The sequence below is a fragment of the Octodon degus genome, unplaced genomic scaffold, assembly GCF_000260255.1.
Source record: "Octodon degus isolate 3935 unplaced genomic scaffold, OctDeg1.0 scaffold00029, whole genome shotgun sequence".
Lineage (NCBI taxonomy): Eukaryota > Metazoa > Chordata > Mammalia > Rodentia > Octodontidae > Octodon > Octodon degus.
The window spans coordinates 10,401,156-10,420,155 of record NW_004524605.1 but is presented as its reverse complement, the minus strand read 5'-3'; the positions used below and the strand labels follow the sequence as shown (position 1 = coordinate 10,420,155).

At 48.7% G+C, this 19,000-nt stretch overlaps 1 protein-coding gene across 4 annotated transcripts in view; it reads left to right on the top strand.

Annotated features, from left to right (window-relative positions):
- Positions 1-17,697, top strand: part of Faxdc2 (fatty acid hydroxylase domain containing 2) — a 22,985-nt gene extending 5,288 nt beyond the window's left edge. For 2 of the 4 annotated variants that reach the window (XM_023713263.1, XM_023713262.1), the window contains 8 exons: positions 1,014-1,061; positions 3,919-4,010; positions 4,138-4,241; positions 8,035-8,156; positions 14,778-14,983; positions 15,452-15,557; positions 15,806-15,972; positions 16,688-17,697. In XM_023713263.1, the coding sequence (XP_023569031.1) occupies positions 1,014-1,061; positions 3,919-4,010; positions 4,138-4,241; positions 8,035-8,156; positions 14,778-14,983; positions 15,452-15,557; positions 15,806-15,972; positions 16,688-16,841 (999 nt within the window). In that variant the 3' untranslated portion in view covers positions 16,842-17,697. The other 2 variants (XM_023713264.1, XM_004629385.2) reach the window with 2 other exon arrangements.
- Positions 17,698-19,000: the final 1,303 nt, after the last annotated feature.

The window sequence follows — 19,000 nt, the reverse complement described above, 5'->3', positions numbered from 1 at the left end:
TTCTGCAAAAAAAAAAAAAAATTAAGCCATGAAAGGATAAATCTTATTTATTTATTTATTTATTTATTTATTTTGGTGTAACCTGGGTTTTGAACTCAGGCCCTTGTGCTTGCCAGGCAAGCGCTTATTTTACCAAGCCATTCCCCCCCCCCAAAGGATAAATAAAACTGATATTTAATAAAACTGGTATTTAACCAGTAGAGAAAATACAATTGGCTAGGCTGCACTCAGACCTCCAACCTTTCCACCTCAGACTCCTGGAATGTGGCACTACAGAGGGCGCCTCTGGGCCTGCTTTAGGCGCATTTTAATGATTGCCCTTGGCTAATGCTTGTTAGGCTATGTTTTAAAAGGGAGTTGATGAACATTCATACCCAATTACCCCAAATACTCTTTTTTTTTTTTTTTTGCGGAACCGGGGATTGAACTCAGATCCTTGCGTTTGCCAGTCAAGCACTTATCCTACTGAGCCATCTCCCCGGCCCCCCCAATTACTCTTCCCTAGAACTCAGTTTCAGAAAAATCTTGGCCCTTGTCTTTAACACAATCAAAACTAAATAAAAGTGACTCACTTGAGTTAGAAATATATGTGTGTGTGTGTGTATATATATATATATATATATATATTTTTTTTTTTTTTTTTTTTTTTCAGAACCGAGGATTGAACTCAGGCCCTTGTGCTTGCCATGGGAGGGATTATTCTACTGAGCCATCTCCCTGGCCCCTTAGAACTGCTCCTTCAGTTTAAGTTAAAGTTCATTTTTTCCCTTACAGTGGTGACTTTTTAGTAACTTCAAGAAAAGCTGGGGATATAGCTCAGAGGCTTAAGTGCCTGCCTGGCAAGCACAAGGTCCCAAGTTCAATCCCTGGTACAGCAAAAAACAAACAACAAGAAACCCCTAGAAGAAATGGGAGGGCTAGGGAGATAGCTCAGTAGAATAGGGTTGATAGCTAGAGTTTATTTGCCCTTCCCTTTTCCCACTCCTGTTTCTCCTGGTGCCTTCTCATTCCAGATGAAGGACAACGCAGGGAGCGAGCTGAAAGCCAAGAAGCCCAAGCAGGTAAAGCAGCACCCTGCCTGTCCTGCGCTGCGAGGTGGGGACTCTGTCCATCCCCATCGTCATGTCTGCCTCAGTGTTGGCGAGGCTGCCGCGTGGTGCTGCTCTGATGTCAGTGCATGAACAAAGACCACCTGTTCAAAACTCAAACTCCCTTGTTGTAGGAGTCACTTCCAGGGCCTCAGCTCTGTCCAAGAAGCCAATATTTATAATCCCAAAGTTGTGTTATTGGAATCCCATCAAGTTGATTCCAGTCTACCACTTACAATGCAACCCATGGCGAAAATAAAGACACTAAGTTATACTTTCAATCATCGGGGAGTCAGAGGGCTCTAAGTCCAGCCACGAAGATGGCTTTCTGGAACCCAGAGAGGGCAACCCAGGGCCTCACCTGGTTTTTATTCAGTGGGGGAGTGGCTTGAGGAGGATTGACTGAGAATTGTGGGAAGTAGGTGATCATTGTGGGCTGAGCTAGGTGGGTGGCCTACATTTACCTAAGGCCAATTGATAAACAGAAGTCATAGCCAGCTCTGTGCATAGGAAATAGGGTCAGGCTCAGGTGGTCTTCCACACCTTGTAGCTACAGGATTAGTTTTCCTGCATGAGGGAGTGTGTGTGTGTGTGTTGGGAAGTGACCATCCTCCTGCCTGCCCCCTGCAGCCCTTAGCATACCTGTGTCCAGGCTTTACGACCATGCCTTCAGGCGCCTGCTTGGGATGACATAGGCCCGTGGCATGGGAGTCTGGGACCAGGGACCGACCTCTGACTCCTGCTCCCCTTGGCACTGTGAGTTCTGGGCGGCACAGGGAACCTTTGCCCTGGTTATTGCGCCCCTTTCATCTGGACTGCGGGAGAGATTATAAGACACTTGACAGAATCTAATCCTGTATAGGAAATTTAGATTGTAATTTGACTTGACTTTGAGTTGATGAATTCAAAAGTCAAAAAAAATTCTCCAGAAGTCCAGAAAGGTTCCTGAAAACCTTCAGAATCCTAAAACTGAAAGAAAAAAGAAAAAAAAAGGAATCCTAAATCATCAGTATAGAACAAAGTAGTCTGTCTGATGAACTCATGGTGCCCTCTGCATGGCATGTGTCACAGAACAGGCTCTTCTCTGTCCCAGGCAGACAAATGACGATACCCGAGAGCTCATTTGCAAGGCTCGGCAGTGAGGAGCATCGGTCCCTCAGACTGTACTGGCCATGGCCAAAGACATTTTTTCTTTTTCTTTTTCTTTTTCTTTTTTTTTTTTTTTTTTGAGTGTGTGTATGTGTTTTTTTTTTTTAATCAAAAATGGGTTGTAGGCTGGGGAGATAGCTCAGCTGTCTAAGTGCCTGCCTGGCAAGCACAAGGACCAGGGCTCAATCCCTGGTACCACATGTCCTGCTGGTCCCAAAATTGGACATGGTGGTGCACGCCTGTAATCCCAGTGCTGGAGAGGCTAAAATAGAAGGATCACTATGAGTCCAAGCTGCATAGCGAGACCCTGTACCAAATAAACAGATAAAAGATTTAAAAAATTATTATTTTGTATTTAGTACAGTGTCTCACTACATAGATTGGACTCGTAGTGATCCTTCTGTTTACAGCCTCCCAAGTGCTGGGATTATAGGCATGCGCCACCACGCCCAGTTTCAATTGCTGTCTCATCGTGCCCTGCATGTGGGGGCCAGCATGGTAGGCCTGGGGATTTAACCCTCGGCCTTTGCATCTGTCTACGCAGAAAAAAAATTTTAAATGGGTTGTATTATGCTAGGAAGAAACAATCCAGTACAGATCCACATTGCTCAGAGTGGATCGATCACCTTGGTGTTGCTTCCTTGGGTGGTGAAAGTTGGGCTTGAAATTCAGCCCTCTCCAGATTAGCTCCCCTCTCAGCCCCCGGGACTCTCTCCACTGGCTGCACAAGAGCCCAGCAACCCACCAGGCCTCCAGATCTGTCCTTTTTAAATTTTTGGCCCTGGGAATTGAACTCATAACCTCACACTTGCCAGGTAGGCACTGTGCCACTGAGCTATGTCCCTGGTCCCAGATCTGTCCTTTAAGGAATCCAAACAATGCCCACTTGAGCTCAGGAACATAGGACGTGTGACAGAGTCATTCCTGTCTACAGTATCAGGGAGACTGGTGTCACATGTAGAAGTTGGTGTTCCGCTCTGAGTCTGCACTGAAACAAGCTTCCAGCCGAGACCGGGAAGGGGCTGCCCAGCGCTGGCCACTGGCCTCTTTACTCCTAGAGCAGTTCATCATTCCCTCCATGTGGCAGCCCTGGCTAATCCTGCAGAGGGCAGAAGGATTACTGAGTCAGAGTATGTGTTCAATGCACTCGTTTCTTCAAAGGCAAGGGGGAACAGGATAGGCAGACAGGCCTGGCCCATGAGCAGTGAAGTTCCTATGACTTAGGAAGGATTTCTTCCAGGCAGTTCATAATGAGCCTCAGTCTTTCCTGCCTACAGGAATGACCCAAAGAGCTTTAAAAACATGGCGACTCAGGCCCCACCCACAGACTCTTGAGTAACTGGTTTAGAGAGGACTCTGGGTATTGGGCTCTCTGTGTATTTAGTTGACTCCAAAGTACAGAGAGTGGCTATCATCATTTGCCCAGAGGACTGGCTTTAAATCATCAGCTGTGTGAGGCCTCTGATGAAATTGCCCAGTTTCTCTGGAGTCAGGGTAATTCTCATCCCTCTGATTGTGGAGCTGTGCTTTTCACAGACACACGGGGCACTGTGTGGCCCACAGTGCTGGGAGGGGTCAGCAGGTGTGGCAGGTGGTGACCTCATGCCACCACTGGGCCTCCGCAGTGAGCTGGGTGGGTGGAAGGGTGTGCTGAGTCTGACTCCTTCTTGTCCGACTGTAGGAGGGCCACATCTGGGGCTCCATGAGGAGGATAGCATTCATCCTGGGCTCTGGTCTTCTCCTGTCTGTGGCTTTGTGGAACTCAGTTATGTGGTAGGTGCATGGGCCACTCCCGTCTGGGACCTGTGGGAAGCACGGCAGCTGTTGGGGCGGACCTTGGAGGAGGAAGCCACCTGCCCACGAGCTTTCACCCGGAACCCTGGGTGGTTTTTCTCCCCAGGCATCTTCAGAGATTCTGGGGTGCTTCTGGCCACTTTTGGCAAGCCCAGTGGGAGAGGCTGCTATGGAACTTTGAAGGGAAAGAGTGGATCCTCTTCATAACAGGTGAGGCTTCCAGACTGACCACCTTTGGGCCACGCATATGCAATTTTAGCTTCCTTCTTTTTCCGCTCTTCTGTTCTGTTTTAAGACTTTCCAGTTTATTATTACAAAGGACGAGGACTTGGCGCTCCGCAGTCGTACCGATGAATGCTAAATCTGTGAGCACTTTGGAAAGAGCAGATCTAAAACAGAAGCGTGGGGCCTGGGAGATAGCTCAGTGGCATAATCACCTGCCTGGCAAGCACAAGGTTCTGAGTTCAATCCCCAGTACCACCTAAATACGTAAATAAAAATAAAACAAGCTAAGGGATTGAGGACCCCATCCCCCAATATAGGAAGAGAACTCTTGCATAAAAATGAATGCAGTTCACAGCAGTGGTGCAGCTTCTGCATGCAACTCCACGAGGGCAGGGCGCCGTCTGATCTGAGACTGTCCCCGTGACTGTCGGTGCTGGCAGCCCGAGGCCACTCTGCACTCCAGCACCATGGTGCCAAGCAGACTGAAGAAAAGCTCATAGAAGGAAAAAGCCTGAAACACAGCAGTGAAGGTTATCGATCATTCAGTGATTTTTTTTTTCTTAATTTTTGAGACAAAGTCTCCTTATGTGCTTCAGATTGGCCTTAAGCTGTGTAGTCAAGGCTAACCTTGAACTTGTGGTGGTCCTTCTGCCTCAGTCCCCCAGAGTGCTGGGATTATAGGTATATGCCACCATACACTGCCCTGGGTGATATTTTTTTAAGATTACAGTACGCCAAACCTGTATGAGGATGTAGAAATACATGAGAGGAAACATTTGTCTGCCCCATTAAAAAATGTCAGTTTAGGCGCTGGTGAGATGGCTCAGTGGTCTAAAGCACCTACTTAGAACAAGCTAAGCTTAGCAAAGCACAGGGACCGCGGTTCAATCCCCAGCACCACATGCCAGCCAGCCCTGCCCCCTGGTGGGCTGAGCTGGCCACACACACACACACACACATAAATAAAAATTTTTTTTAAATGTCAGTTTAGGAGGGAAAAGCAAAACTATAAATAAAATGTGCTGACTATTTTCAGCAAAGGGGAACTCTGTGACTATAACAGGCGCTCAGGCACCTCCAGCAGTCACAGAGAGACCCAGGCAAATTGCCAGCCTGTGAGGGAAGCAGCAGGAAAACGCTGCGTGTCTGCTGCCACCGACTGACTACCTAGCAGAGACCAGCACTGGCTGTGTCTCCCAGACCCTGCCGAGAGGAGCAGGGGGTGGGCAGGCTGCAGACACAGGATTAGGGACACTGCCTGCCCCTTTCGAGACTGCGAATCTAGTGGGGGCGCCAAAGCAGGCAGAGCAAATCTGCGGTTCTAGGGTTAAGAAACATTGCAGTGTCGCTTGAAGGACTACCAGCTGCAGAGGCTGAAGTGCTGCTTGTTCAAAAGCAAAGATACTTGAAAAGACTTTGTGGAAAGATAGGATGTGGAGCAAAAAAACGAAGCTGAATTTTAAGTCACGATCAGAATTTTCTAAAGTACACTGCAAGGCATCCATCGCGGCTAGGGAAGGTTGATAGGCAGAGTAGATATATCAGTTTATCTTCTCCATGAAGAGTGAAGAGAGACGTTATGTCACTTACGTTGGAATGACAAATATAAATTTAAATTGTCCTGAGCAAACAGAGATGAATGTTGTCCTGTTGTTAGGTATTGTGGGAAAACTGTTCTAGGGACAAACAGGGCCGAGTTTTTCTTAAGGTACTGGGGATTGAACACAGGGCCTTGTCACTGAACTCCATCCCCAGTCCAATGCCTTTATTTCCTCAATGTGAGGTTTCACCAAGTCCCTGAGTTGTTCAGACTGGACTCAAACTTGTGATCCCCTGCCTCAGCCTCCCGGAATGCTGGGATTGGAGGTGTGCGCCCCTACTACAAAGGCTGACTTGGACACAGACGTCTGTGCTGCAGGACTCCTCGGAGCTGTGTGCGCAGCAGCAGGCCGTTGCGCTACAGAGAGCAGGGCATGGAGACTTGCAGCAAAGAGCCCCCGAAAGGGGTCCTCTGTCTTGGGGCGCTGACCACACGATGCTGGCGGGCCTATGGCTGTGGCCCCGTTAGTGGGGGACTGGATGAGGCTTCCAGCTGACTTTTTCCCTGGCTGTTGCTTCCCTAACAGCTCGTACTCAGTGGACATTGACTAAATCCAGTTCTGTGGTAGAATATTTTTTTTAATGTGTGTGTGTGTGTCTGTGTGTGGCCAGCTCAGCCCACCAGGGGGCGGGGCTGGCTGGCACGTGGTGCTGGGGATTGAACCGCGGTCCCTGTGCTTTGCTAAGCTTGTTCTAAGTAGGTGCTTTAGACCACTGAGCCATCTCACCAGCCCCTGTGGTAGAATATTATATACAGCACAAGATGTAACCAGAACATATGGTCAGTGTTTAAATTTTAAAAATACAGTTAAGACGCACTGCCGCTAACCACCCAGAACACTCCCTCTTGCTCTGAAAGCACGCATCCCGCTCCAGATGCCTCCATGGCCTCTCATAAGGTGCGACAGCAGAGTGGCAGAGCACACAAAGGCAGGCCCGGAGACGCGCCGGGCTGCGTCCGTGCAGTGTGCCTTCGGCCGCCTTACCCATCAGGTCTGGCTTGTGCAGCTTCTGGCTCTTCCAAAGTCAAAACCACCAAGAAAGGTAAATGTGGGCTGGTGAGATGGCTCAGTGGTCTAAAGCACCTACTTAGAACAAGCTAAGCTAAGCAAAGCACAGGGACCGTGGTTCAATCCCCCAGCACCACATGCCAGCCAGCCCCGCCCCCTGGTGGGCTGAGCTGGCCACACACACAAAATAAATGAATGAATGAATAAATAAATCTTTAGGGGCTGGAGAGATGGCTCAGTGGTCTAAAGCACCTACTTAGAACAAGCTTAGCAAAACACAGGGACCGCGGTTCAATCCCCCAGCACCACATGCCAGCCAGCCCGCCCCCTGGTGGGCTGAGCTGGCCACACACACACACACACACACAAATAAATAAAATTAATTAAAAAAAAAAAAAAAAAAGAAAGGTAAATGTTTCAGTGTGATTCAGGACGTCACCACAGCTAAGACAGTGCAACTAACGAGCGCCGTGAAGCAGGACTCCCAGACGCACTCCAGAAAGTGGCGAGAGTGTTAGGTTAAGTGTGTTTGCAGTGACGGGGAGATCTTTTTTTTTTTTTGCGGAACCGTGGATTGAACTCAGGCCCTTGTGCTTGCCGGGGAAGCACTTACTCCACTGAGCCATCTCCCCGGCCCCACCGGGGAGATCTTGAGGGGAATTAATGACGTGTTTTGCTGTAATAAAGATTTTTTAGGGCCGGGGAGATGGTTCAGTTGAATAAGCACTTCCCTGGCAAGCTCAAGGGCCTGAGTTCAATCCCTAGTTCCACAAAACAAAAAGATTTCTTAAATACTAGATGTTCACCATTTTTGTTTTTATACTAAGAACTGAACTTACCACCTCATGCTTGCCAGGCAGGTGCTGTGCCGCTGAGCTATAGCCCTGGCTTTCACTGTATTTTTGATCATACCTTGTATTAGCATCCTTTATGCTATATATTAGCATAATCTGTCTCTAATTACCTAAGCGATTATCATCCCCCATTTTACCGCTGAGAAAATAAGTACAGACCACCCTTAAGAGACTGTTCTTGTCCCCACACTTAGTCTGTCACCAAGACGAAGGTCGGCCCAGCCCCTGCTGGCAGGGGCAGCCAGCATGAAGCATGTGCTGTTGGCCTGTGGCGAGCCCGGAAGCCACTGACTCCCCTCTGCCGCCCGCCCTCAGGTGCTGCCCTTGTGCCCGGGCTGCTCTTCTGGGCCTTCAATGGGCTTCTGCTTGTGGTGGACACAACGGGAAAACCAGGCTGCATCGCCCGCTACCGGATTCAGCAGGGCAAGAACCAACCTGTAAGTGTGCTGCAGCTCTTGTGGTCAGAGCCTGAAAGCCACAGTCTCAGCTGGGTGGGACCAAGGGTTTCTATTTAGGGCTTCTTTGGTCTAGGAGGAAATCTGTCCAGATTTTCATAGCCACTCACTAATGACCAGTCTAGAACAGCATTTTTTTTTTTTTTTTAGAACAGCATTTTTTAAAAAATGTATTTAGTACAGGGTCTATAGGGTCTCATTACACAGATCGGACTCATAGTGATCCTCCTATTTTCAGCCTCCCAAGCACTGGGATTACAGGCACCTGCCCTGGGGACAGGACTGGCAGGGCACGCCAGGGATCTATCTCCCTGTGTCTGCCTAAACAGGCACTTTTAATCTGCTGAACTATCTGGCCAGCCCTAGAACAGTATTCTTGTCTGAACCTACTTACTGGTCCGCAGCACTTGGTCAGCATTTAGGAACAGAAGTATTCATTTCACCTCAGTGCTGGGCTGCCCGAGATATTAGGCAGCTTCCCTTCATCCACAGGGAACAGGGACAGCTCTGGCTGGGTGCTGAAACTACAGCTACCCACCGATGCTGTGGGACAGATGGTGGCCCAAACCACAGTGAGCCCGCTGTGTGGTTCTAAGTGGGTGGATGGGAGCCGCTGTCCTCGTCATTCAGCCCAGTGGCCAGGGCAGGGTACTAGGGCAGATGCCCAAGAAGCAGGCTCAGCCAGGAAGTAAACCCTCTGCTCCCTCGGTCAGGCTTGCCTCCTGCTTGTGCACCGAGGACTCTCAGAAACCTCGGCTTACCCCCTAGGGAAGGGCTGGCTCTTTCCTCAGTTCCACCCCAACCACAGCCCGGCTACTTTTCCAGCCAAGGCAGTCATCTTTTCTTTTCTTGCTAATCATTTATTTATTTGGTACAGGGTCTCACTATGCATCTCAGACTTATAGTGATCCTCTCTTAGCCTCCACAGTGCTGGTATTACAGGCGTGTGCCACCACACCTGGTTTCCAGGCCAGCACGGTGTGTGGTACCAGGGATCGAACTCGGGTCCTTGCGCTTGCCAGGTAGGCTCTTAGACTACTGGTGTCCCTCCTCAGCCAGCCAAGGCAGTCATCTTTTAACCTCCTGCCAAGGTAGAGGAGCTGCAGTGTGAGTGCTCCCAGCTTCAAGGCCCACCTCCAGCAGCTGCCACAGCATGAGGCCGAGCGTGACCAACAGTGTTCTTAGCCCTGTCTGTGGGAATGGCCTTTCCAGCCCAAACTGCACAACCTTCATGGCTTTGCGTCTGCTCTTGGAAAGGAGCTCTGTACTTCCTCCTTCTGTGTTCATACATCTCTGTCCAGATTCTCCCTTCCCTCTGGATTGTTACAAACATGCTCTCATTTTTCTCATTTTAAAACAAACTTTGGCCTGGCGTGGTGGCACACCCCTGTACCCGCAGCACTTGGAAAGCTGAGGCAAGAGGCCTGCCATGATTCCAGGCCAGCCAGGCTACATACTGAGGTCCTCTCCAAACACCCACACACACTCTTCACAGTGTTTCCTGTACTGGCTGTCACACCATCTTCCCATTCTATTGCCCTGAGCAAGTGGAGCACATTTATGATCCTAGTACTCTGGGTGCTGAAGCAGGAAGATCACAAGTTGGAGTACAGTCTGGGGACCCTAGTGACACAGGAAGACCCTGTTACGGTTTCTGTCTAATGTGCCTAAGCCTCACATGCCTCACATGTAGGTGGGCTTCGGGGCATGATGGGAGCTTGGGTGGTGGCCTGGGTCTCTCTCCCTCATGTCTGCCTTCATCTCTCTGCTTCCTGCTGCCCTGCAACAAGCTGGATGTAGTTTACTGCAAAGGCCTTGGGTTCATTCTCTAGTACTGCAAAACACAAAACAAAATGAAGTTTTAGAGTTGTCTATATAGTTGCCATTCCTCTGTTTATTCTAAACATGTTGTTACAATAATGAGAATATTTAAACATACAGAAATGTTGACAAATAGTGTGATGATCACTCATTTATGCATCATGCAGACTACTCAATTCTAAACATATTACAACTTTTGCTTTTTCCATATAAGATAAATTATATGAACCTGGAATTTTTTACTTAACCTTTTAAAAGTACATTCAAGACATAAGACTTCAGCCTAAATCAATCTTTTAGCCTTTATCTCATAAAATAATTACAAAAACATCATCTCTGCCTATTTTTTAAGATGGTCTTGCTCTGTCACTTGGGCTGGCTTTGGCTTTGAACTCACTATGTAGCCCAGGGTAGCCTCAAATTTGTGGCAATCCTCCAGCCTTAGGTTTCTGAGTGCTGGATTACAGGCCTGGCCTCATCTCTTTTTTTTTTTTTTTTTTTTCAGAACCAGGGATTGAACTCAGGACCTTGAGCTTGCCAGGGAAGCGCTAATTCCACTGAGCCATCCCCCCAACCCCAACATATATTTCTAGAAACCACCTCTAATCAACTAGTCATTCAGTCTTTTTTTTTTTTTTTTTTGGCGGAACTGGGGATTGAACTCAGACCCTTGCACTTGCCAAGGAAGTGCTTATTCCACTGAGCCATCTCCCCAGCCCCTAGTCATTCAGTCTTAAGTCACTTTTCCTATCAATGGGACCAGATACCTGAAAGGCATACCCTGAAGGAGAGGGGGTTCAGTCCAAGGCTGGCTTGCTGAGGCACAGCCTGAGGGAACAGAATGGTGGAAGGGAGGAAGCTGCTCAGCCCACTGAAGCCAGGAAGCAGGGAGAGAGGAGGGAGGCCAGGGCTGAAATCCTGCCCTTCTGGGTCACAGGTCACACTCCAGGGACCCACCCAGCCTGGCCCCCTCCAGCCTGCACACTCATCTCCTCAACTTCTCATTGGACAAATCCACAGGAGATGGCGGGTGCAGATCAAAGCAATGCCTTCCCAGAGGGCTCTGCCGGGACTCCTTTTGGCAAGTTTAATGATGGAACACTGTGCATTTTCACAGCTGCTCATTCCTCAGCCTTGATTTATTTTCTTCCAAGCTCCCCAGAGGACCTCCATGGCTCTCACCCTGTCCTACTGAGCTCTCCTTCAGTCTCCTTTCCAGTTATCTTCTCCCCAGCTTCTTACGGTCAAATGCCAGGGCTCTGGCTTGGACCCCTTTTCTCCTTTCCTTTCTTTCTTTCTTTTTTTTTTTTTTTTTTTTCCGTCTATTCCCCTCTCAGTTCTGTCTGTAGTACTGACCTTTCCTGACAGTCCCTATGTGAAGTATTCTTTGAAGTATTGAACATTTGGGTCTATAATGGGCATGCTAGATTTAACAAGGCCAAACAATCTATTCTTCTCTTTCAAACAGGCTTCTCCTCTTCTACTTTATAAGTGCTGCTGATACAGGGAGAAAAACTGGTCTCCGGTGGGTGGCCTCCAAATGATACAGGGAACCTCCAAATGACATAGAGAAAAACGATCTCTGGACCTAACCTGCACGAGTTTGTGTTCTCTAAAACCGAAGAATGAATTTTAGGAACAGAGGTTATGAGCAGAATATATTTATTGAGAGAAAGCTCCTGTCCCGAGAGAGAGACAGGAGGGGGGCCTGAGTGGGTAGTTTCCCCTCCCTTTTCTCCTTTGTTTCATTCTCTCATTGATCATTTAGTGCCTGGTCTTAAATACCGCCTGTATGCTCACAGCTCATAAATTTGTGTCTCTAGCCCAGAACTGTCTCCTGATTCCAGGCTCAAATACTCAAGTCCCCCCTGCCCCATCTCCTCGCGCATGCTCAAGGGCAGCTCCAGTCCAGTGCATCCAATGGAGGTCTCCCTCATCTCCCAGCTGTTACTGTCCACAGCCTCCCTCATCTGAACTGATGGCAGGCCCATCCTCCCACTTGCTGGGGCGCAAAGCCCAAGTCAGTCCTGCCCACTCTGTCCCTTACCTTCCACACCTATGGCCAGAAAACCTTGCCTGTGTCTGCACCACACACTGATCAGAATGCAGTGGCTTCTCACTGCTACACTGCTGTCACGCTTGTACATGTCACCCCTATCGCTACTGCACTGCAGTTCTTCTTTCCATCAGTACTTTATGGCCAGAGTAATACTTACCTGCTCCTAACTTTGCAGTGGCTTCCTACTCCTCTTGAAGTAGAGGCCAAAGTCCTTAAATGCCCCATAAGGCCCTGTGTGACCTGGCCTTCCCAGCTCACCAACTTGCCTGTAACTCACTCTTCTCACAAGCCATGCGGACCAAGAATGTGCCTTAGAACCTTTTCAGCAGTTGGCCCTTTCCTGGATGGCTCCTCCCTAACATATACTTGGCTACCTCCCTCTCCTTCACTACAGTTCAAATCTGACCACCAGAGGTCTACCTGTACCACAGTGTTCAAAATCGATGGTGAGGGGGGAACTACCCACTCGGCCTCCCCCATCCCTCTCTCGGGACAGGACTTTTTCTCAAAATATATTCTGCTCATAACCTCTGTTTGTGCCTAAAATTCATTCTTCGGTTTTAGAGAACATGAACTCGTGCAGGTTAGGTCCAGAGATCGTTTTTCTCTATGTCATTTGGAAGTTCCCTATATCATTTGGAGGCCACCCACCGGAGACCAGTTTTTCTCCCTGTATCATTTTGGAGGTTCCACCAAGATCACCGGACAGAGATTCAAAGCTGTAATGAAAATCCATGGTGTCTATTGAGGGCCTTTAGATAGAACCTCTGAAGAATATATCTGACTACTGGTCAACAACTACGACCCATTTAAGCTTGAAGAAGCCAGAGTGGTCATCACCCATAGTTCCCTCACAGCAGTTCGGGTTACTTCTTCAGAGGGGGGAATGTTGCAGGCAGCCAAGTTAGACAGAAATATTATAGGCAGTCAGACAGGGCCAGGCCCTCAAGGAGACAAGATGGAAGACAAGGTGACTTTGCAACTTGGAAGAGACAGACACTCCCATATGGGCCACACCTAAAGACCAAGACAAAAGAGGAAGCGCAGCTACATACTTCCCTAGGGATGGGCATTAGGGATTGATGTCCTAAATAGTATCAATCAACTTGAAAGAGCCCAAATGAGTCACTAGCCCAACCCCCAACAGGAAGAGACCCTGTCCCATATTCGTGCCCGCTTGCTATGTGACTCGCTTTCCCATTCGATACTGGATTTAATCAATTTTACCTGAGCAATGGTGCTTGTAATCTCATTGGTTGACCATAGTTTGGTCCCACCTCATGCCCAACTAAGCAAGTTCCCATGTCTTCTCCACCACCTTAGACGCGCCTCACCACATGGTTTTCCTCTATAAAAGTCCCTGCAAGAGACAACTTCCTGGGGGGAACTACCCACTCGGGTCCCCCCTCCTGTCCCTCTCTTGGGACAGGAGCTTTCTTTCTCTCAATTAATATATTCTGCTCATAAAAAAAGAAAAAAAATCAATGGTGACTCTCCCTTACCTGAAACTCTCAGTGCCACTTCCCCTCCTTTACTTTCTTTTACCTGAACATACAATCACCTTGTAATACACTAAACACGTTTTTTTTTTTATTTATTTATTTGTGTGTGTGTGTGTGTGTGTGTGTGTGTGGCCAGCTCAGCCCACCAGGGGACGGGGCTGGCTGGCATGTGGTGCTGGGGATTGAACCGCGGTCCCTGTGCTTTGCTAAGCTTGTTCAAAGTAGGTGCTTTAGACCACTGAGCCATCTTACCAGCCCCTAAAAATGGCAGAAGTGTTTTTTTTTGTTTTTTTGTTTTTTTTCCCCGGAATGCCTTCAAGGCATGACTGGCTGTCTTCTGTTGTGGGGATCGAACCAAAGCAACCGGAGCCTGACTGCTTTGTTGAAGCAGCCACTTAAAGAACTGAGCTACGGGGCAGGCCCCCTTTTAAAGGGATTTTTTTTTTTTTTTTTTTTTTCCGGAACCGGGGATTGAACTCAGATCCTTGCATTTGCCAGTCAAGCACTTATCCTACTGAGCCATCTCCCCGGCCCCCCGCTAAACACGTTTCTAAATGTGTTTAGAAATGTGTTTAGTGTAATACACTAAGTGACTAATATTAGGCTGGACAGTTTCAATTGTTATCATTGCACATGGAATGTCACACCAGACTGGTCAGACCTGGCCTTATAATGGGATGAAAGTAGAAAACCGGAGTGAGTTCTGAGGTTAAAGGGAGTGTGGCCATTTGTGGCTAGCTCTGCAGAGCAGCCCGTGGACAAGCCCCTATTCTGACAGCTGCTCACTCGACAACCAGGCTGTAGTCACTGGACTGGAAGCAGCTCCCTGGCTGCCTCCCTGTGAGACCTGGGCCCAGTCCAGCCAGGCTGGACACAGAAGGTGGCAGGTGACTTTGGTCTCTGCATCTTTCATGGACAAGGCTCTCTAAACAAGGAGAGGCTGCAGAGCTAAACTAGGATGTCAACCTGAGTCAACAACCTTCCCCAAGTACTCTAGAGGCTTTGTAAGTTACCTACTAGGAATAGATGAGGCCCAGCAGAGAAACGGGGATGACATTAGTGACAGCTGCAGAAGTAGGAAGATGGGTTCAGGTAGAGACCAGTCTTCAAGAGCAGGGGCATCACTCATGCACAGCGTCCCCAGCTCCAGGGCTGATGGCAGAGGCTGCAACTGAGCCCATACAACTCTGAGTCCAATCCCTCTCCCTCTTCCCTTGGTAGGTAGACCCTGTGAAGCTGCGCCAGTCCATCCGCACAGTTCTTTCCAACCAGTACATGATCTCATTCCCCATGGTGGTCTTCCTCTACCCCTTCCTTAAGTGGTGGGGAGACCCCTGCCGTCGAGAGCTACCTACTTTCCACTGGTTCCTCCTGGAGCTGGCGATTTTTACCCTGATTGAGGAAGTCTTGTTCTACTATTCACACCGGTGAGCAGGGGCCCTGCCTGCACCAGCAGGCTTACTCTACCTGTAGCTCACTGATCAATAAGGAAGATGAGGCCTCACAATTCAGGTGTAGAACACCCTTTGGCCTCCCATTAAATGGTTAATGGAGACAACTGGAAACAGCCAGACAATGTTCAAAGAAATGCCCACTCCATTTGTGTGGGATAGCAGTGTCCCAACATTTTCTATTCATGCCTACATTCAGAATGAATCCTTTCTGGGACTCCCCCCCCATTTCCCGGGTTCAAACTACTGGGGTAGAGAGGCAAAGTAACCTTCCCCAGCACACACAGTGTAAGGGGTGGCATCCCAGTCTGAAAGCAGGCCTGAGTGCCACTATAGGGTGGTTTTCACTTTGCTCCACAGATGTAACCCGTAACTCCCACTTCAGTTTGCCATGGTCTGGCCATGGAGGTAAAGGAATCAGCAGATCGTTAACTTTTTTCCCAGGCTCCTTCACCACCCAACATTCTACAAGAGAATTCATAAGAAACACCACGAGTGGACAGCACCCATCGGTGTGATCTCGCTGTATGCCCACCCTGTAGAGCACGTGGTGAGTACAGCTTCAGGCTCCCAGTAACCTCATTAGTTCTGATTATGCTAATGAGGCCAGGGCACAATTAATAACTTACCCCAAATCACAAAAGTGAGTGTCTCCAGCAAGTCAAGGTCCTGATGCTACTCCAAACATCCTCAGACCCAAGTCAAGGAAGTCTTCCTTTGGTACCACTCCGGGCAGGATGGACCCTGCCTGGGTCCTCTCCCCCTTGGCACCACCTTCAGTTGCTCTTCCTCTTGCAGGCCTCCAACATGCTACCGGCAGCAGTGGGTCCCTTGTTAATGGGCGCCCATTTGTCCTCCATCACCGTGTGGTTTTCCTTGGCTCTCATCATCACCTCCATCTCCCACTGTGGCTACCACCTGCCCTTCCTGCCATCCCCTGAATTCCACGACTACCACCATCTCAAGTAAGGGCTGCCCCGCAGTTGATCCTAGGTAAAGGCTTCTGGTAGCAGACACTGGGGGTCAGTTGGAGGACGATGTCTACAGGTGGAGACAATGAGCACCTTACTGGGACTACTCTGATCTTTGACATTGGGCTCTCAAGCAAGTGTGGTTCTTGAGCTTTGTGTGGATCCTGGCCTCTGAGCATCTGATATAAATTATGGATGCTCTCTTCAGAATAATGCCTATGTGCATGAACATCTTGCATGTAATTCTAGGGCAGCTATGCTCTATGAAATCCTCCAGGCTTTTTCAAGCATGTTCTCTGAACTTCCTATGCCATTCACCTGGAATGCTTATTTAAGATGCAGGCTCTTGGGCTGACATTTCAGATAGGGTGGTTCAGAGTATCTACCACAGCAGAATCCAGAAACTTACCCTTTAACAAGGTATATAGGGTTCTGATGCAGATGGTTCCTAATGCTGCCAGGGTTCTCAAAAGATACATGCATCATAATCACACAGTGAGCTTTCCAAAGGAAGACTTCAGGCTTCACAGGTCTTGAGTGGCTCGAGGAAGGTGCACTTGTAAGAATTCTCCAGGTCCTTCTGGGATGGGTGCTCAGGAGACAGCGGTAAGCCAGGAGGTTGAGGATGAGTGAGGCAGGAGCAGATGAGACAGATGCCTAGCTATGGGCTTCCAGCACCAGCTACGCAGTGCTCTCCTCTCTCCTCCAGGTTCAACCAGTGCTACGGCGTGCTGGGGGTGCTGGACCACCTCCATGGGACTGACACCATGTTTAAGCAGACCAAGGCCTACGAGAGACATGTCCTCCTACTGGGCTTCACCCCACTGTCTGAGAGCATCCCAGACTCCCCAAAGATGGCGTGAGAGGGCCTTTGTACATCCTGGCTGTCCCAAGATTCTGAGGTGGCTTGAGAGCAACAAAAGCTCCTGAGCTGCAGGTCCATGAGGGAGAAGGTGCTCTGAGCAAGCTCCTGCCCCATCCCATCTACCCTCTGCTGGAGACCCCATGACCACACAAGTTGCAGAGGACAGAGGGTGGCAGCGGCACAGGAGGTTCCTGGGCTCCAGGGAGTGTGCCTTCTGATCCCAGGGTGGGGAATGAGGTATTGTTTTGCTTCTTTGTCCCCAAAAGCTTTTCTTACCCCTTACCTGGATAGAACCAGGGTATGCTGGCTGATAATTATTGGCCTCAGTTCTTAACCAGAACCCAGGCTCCACTTCCACACCAACAGGGACACAAAGACAAAAGTCCATTTCAACTCTGTGCCACCACATACAAATACCCTACTCTGAAAAGACACAAACCCATCACCCCCACCCCCACCCCCCGCCAGGAACTTCCCTAGGATTAGCCCTGATACCGGGAAGGCTCACAGCAAACTCCAGCACCCTCAGCCTGTATGTAGAGAACCTGAGAGTGCTCAGCGGGGTTACCTTCTACTCACATGGGGGAAAGGTCAGAGGCTGCCCTTCAGGGAGGCCGAGCAGCACTCACCAGGGTGTGAAGGAGGATGGAGTTCAAAAGCCCCTTTTCAAAAGGAGCCTAGAAAAACATGGCCAAAGGGCAAAATCCTTTGTCCTGAAGTGGTTAATCAGCAGCCTGGACACCATTTATTTTGGATGATTTTAGCAGCAACACCTTTCCCAAATGATTTCTTTTTTTGGCGGGGTGCGGTACCATGGAGGACCTTGTGCTTGCCAGGCAGGCACTTAAGCTGTTGAGCTATCTCCCTAGCTTGGGGTGAGTGGGGGGGTCTTTTTGAGACAGGGTTTTCACTATGTAGCCCAGGCTGCCCTTGAGCTCATGGCAGTTCTGCCTCAGCCTTCCAAGTGATGGGATTACAGGCGTGCACCACCACTCCCAGCTAAAATGACATCTTACTGGTATTCTTATTTAAAATAAAGCCCTAGACAGGCAGACATTGCCAGGAAGCTTACTGTGCTTTTATATTTGGTCAGTTTTGTAATCCCAGGCACTTTTAATATCTGATCAGGCCAAACCTCTAGACCAGTGATGACTAACCTTTTGTATCTTCCAGTAATGCAAACAGCTCACTGTGGTACAGTGCGTACACTATCACTCCTGCAGGCAGAACTATCAGAAAAGACTTACTTTCAAGGGTAACACCAAGAGGCCTGTTGCTCTTTGATGCATCAAACAGAATGGCCCTAAATTCTCACCAGAATAAGCCTATTACCATTTAAGTGGTTTTTGTTTACTTGGTACCACGAATCCAATTCAGGACCTCGTGCTTGCCAGGCAGGCACTGTGCCACTCAACGATATCCCTGGCCCTGTTTAATGCTCTGACAGCACTGCGATCCTGTCAAGGGAATTTGGTGAAATGTTTTTTCTATGTTGCCATCATTTATTGTAGTATATACAATAAAACCTTTCATAAGCATAATTCTTTCTGGAAATATGCTTGTAATCCAAAGCACTTGTATTATCAGTGCAGTTTCCCATCAGAAATAGACAATTCATTCCACAGCCTACACATAGTTATAGAAAAATGATCCTAATACAAAATAAAAGTATAAAATTAACTGCGCCTACCTTTGAACACCTTCATGGCTGGTGTGAGAGGAGGGCTGTGTGATGACTTTCACCGTCGTTAACTGGAATTGCTATTAGCTATCAGAATTTAAAAATATATATATATTTGGTACAGGGCCTCACTACACAGCTCAGACTCATAGTGATCCTCCTGTTTTCAGCTTCCCAGGTGCTGGGGTTACGGATGTGCACCACCATGGGTGGGGTGGGGCTGGTGCAGCATGAGGTGCCAGGGATCAAACCTCAGTCCCTGCCTTTGCCTAAGCAGGCGGTTACTCTGCTATCTCACCTGCCCTTTCAGCATTTTGTTTTCCTGCAACTGTAATAAGGAACCTATCTGATGACATGCCTTTACATTCTTTTGAGGCTTTTAAAGAAATGTGACATTGCATAGTCATTAATAGACTCATCATGACTACTACTGCCTACTTGGGTGGTGCCTTTCTGGAAAACTGCACCATTTTCTA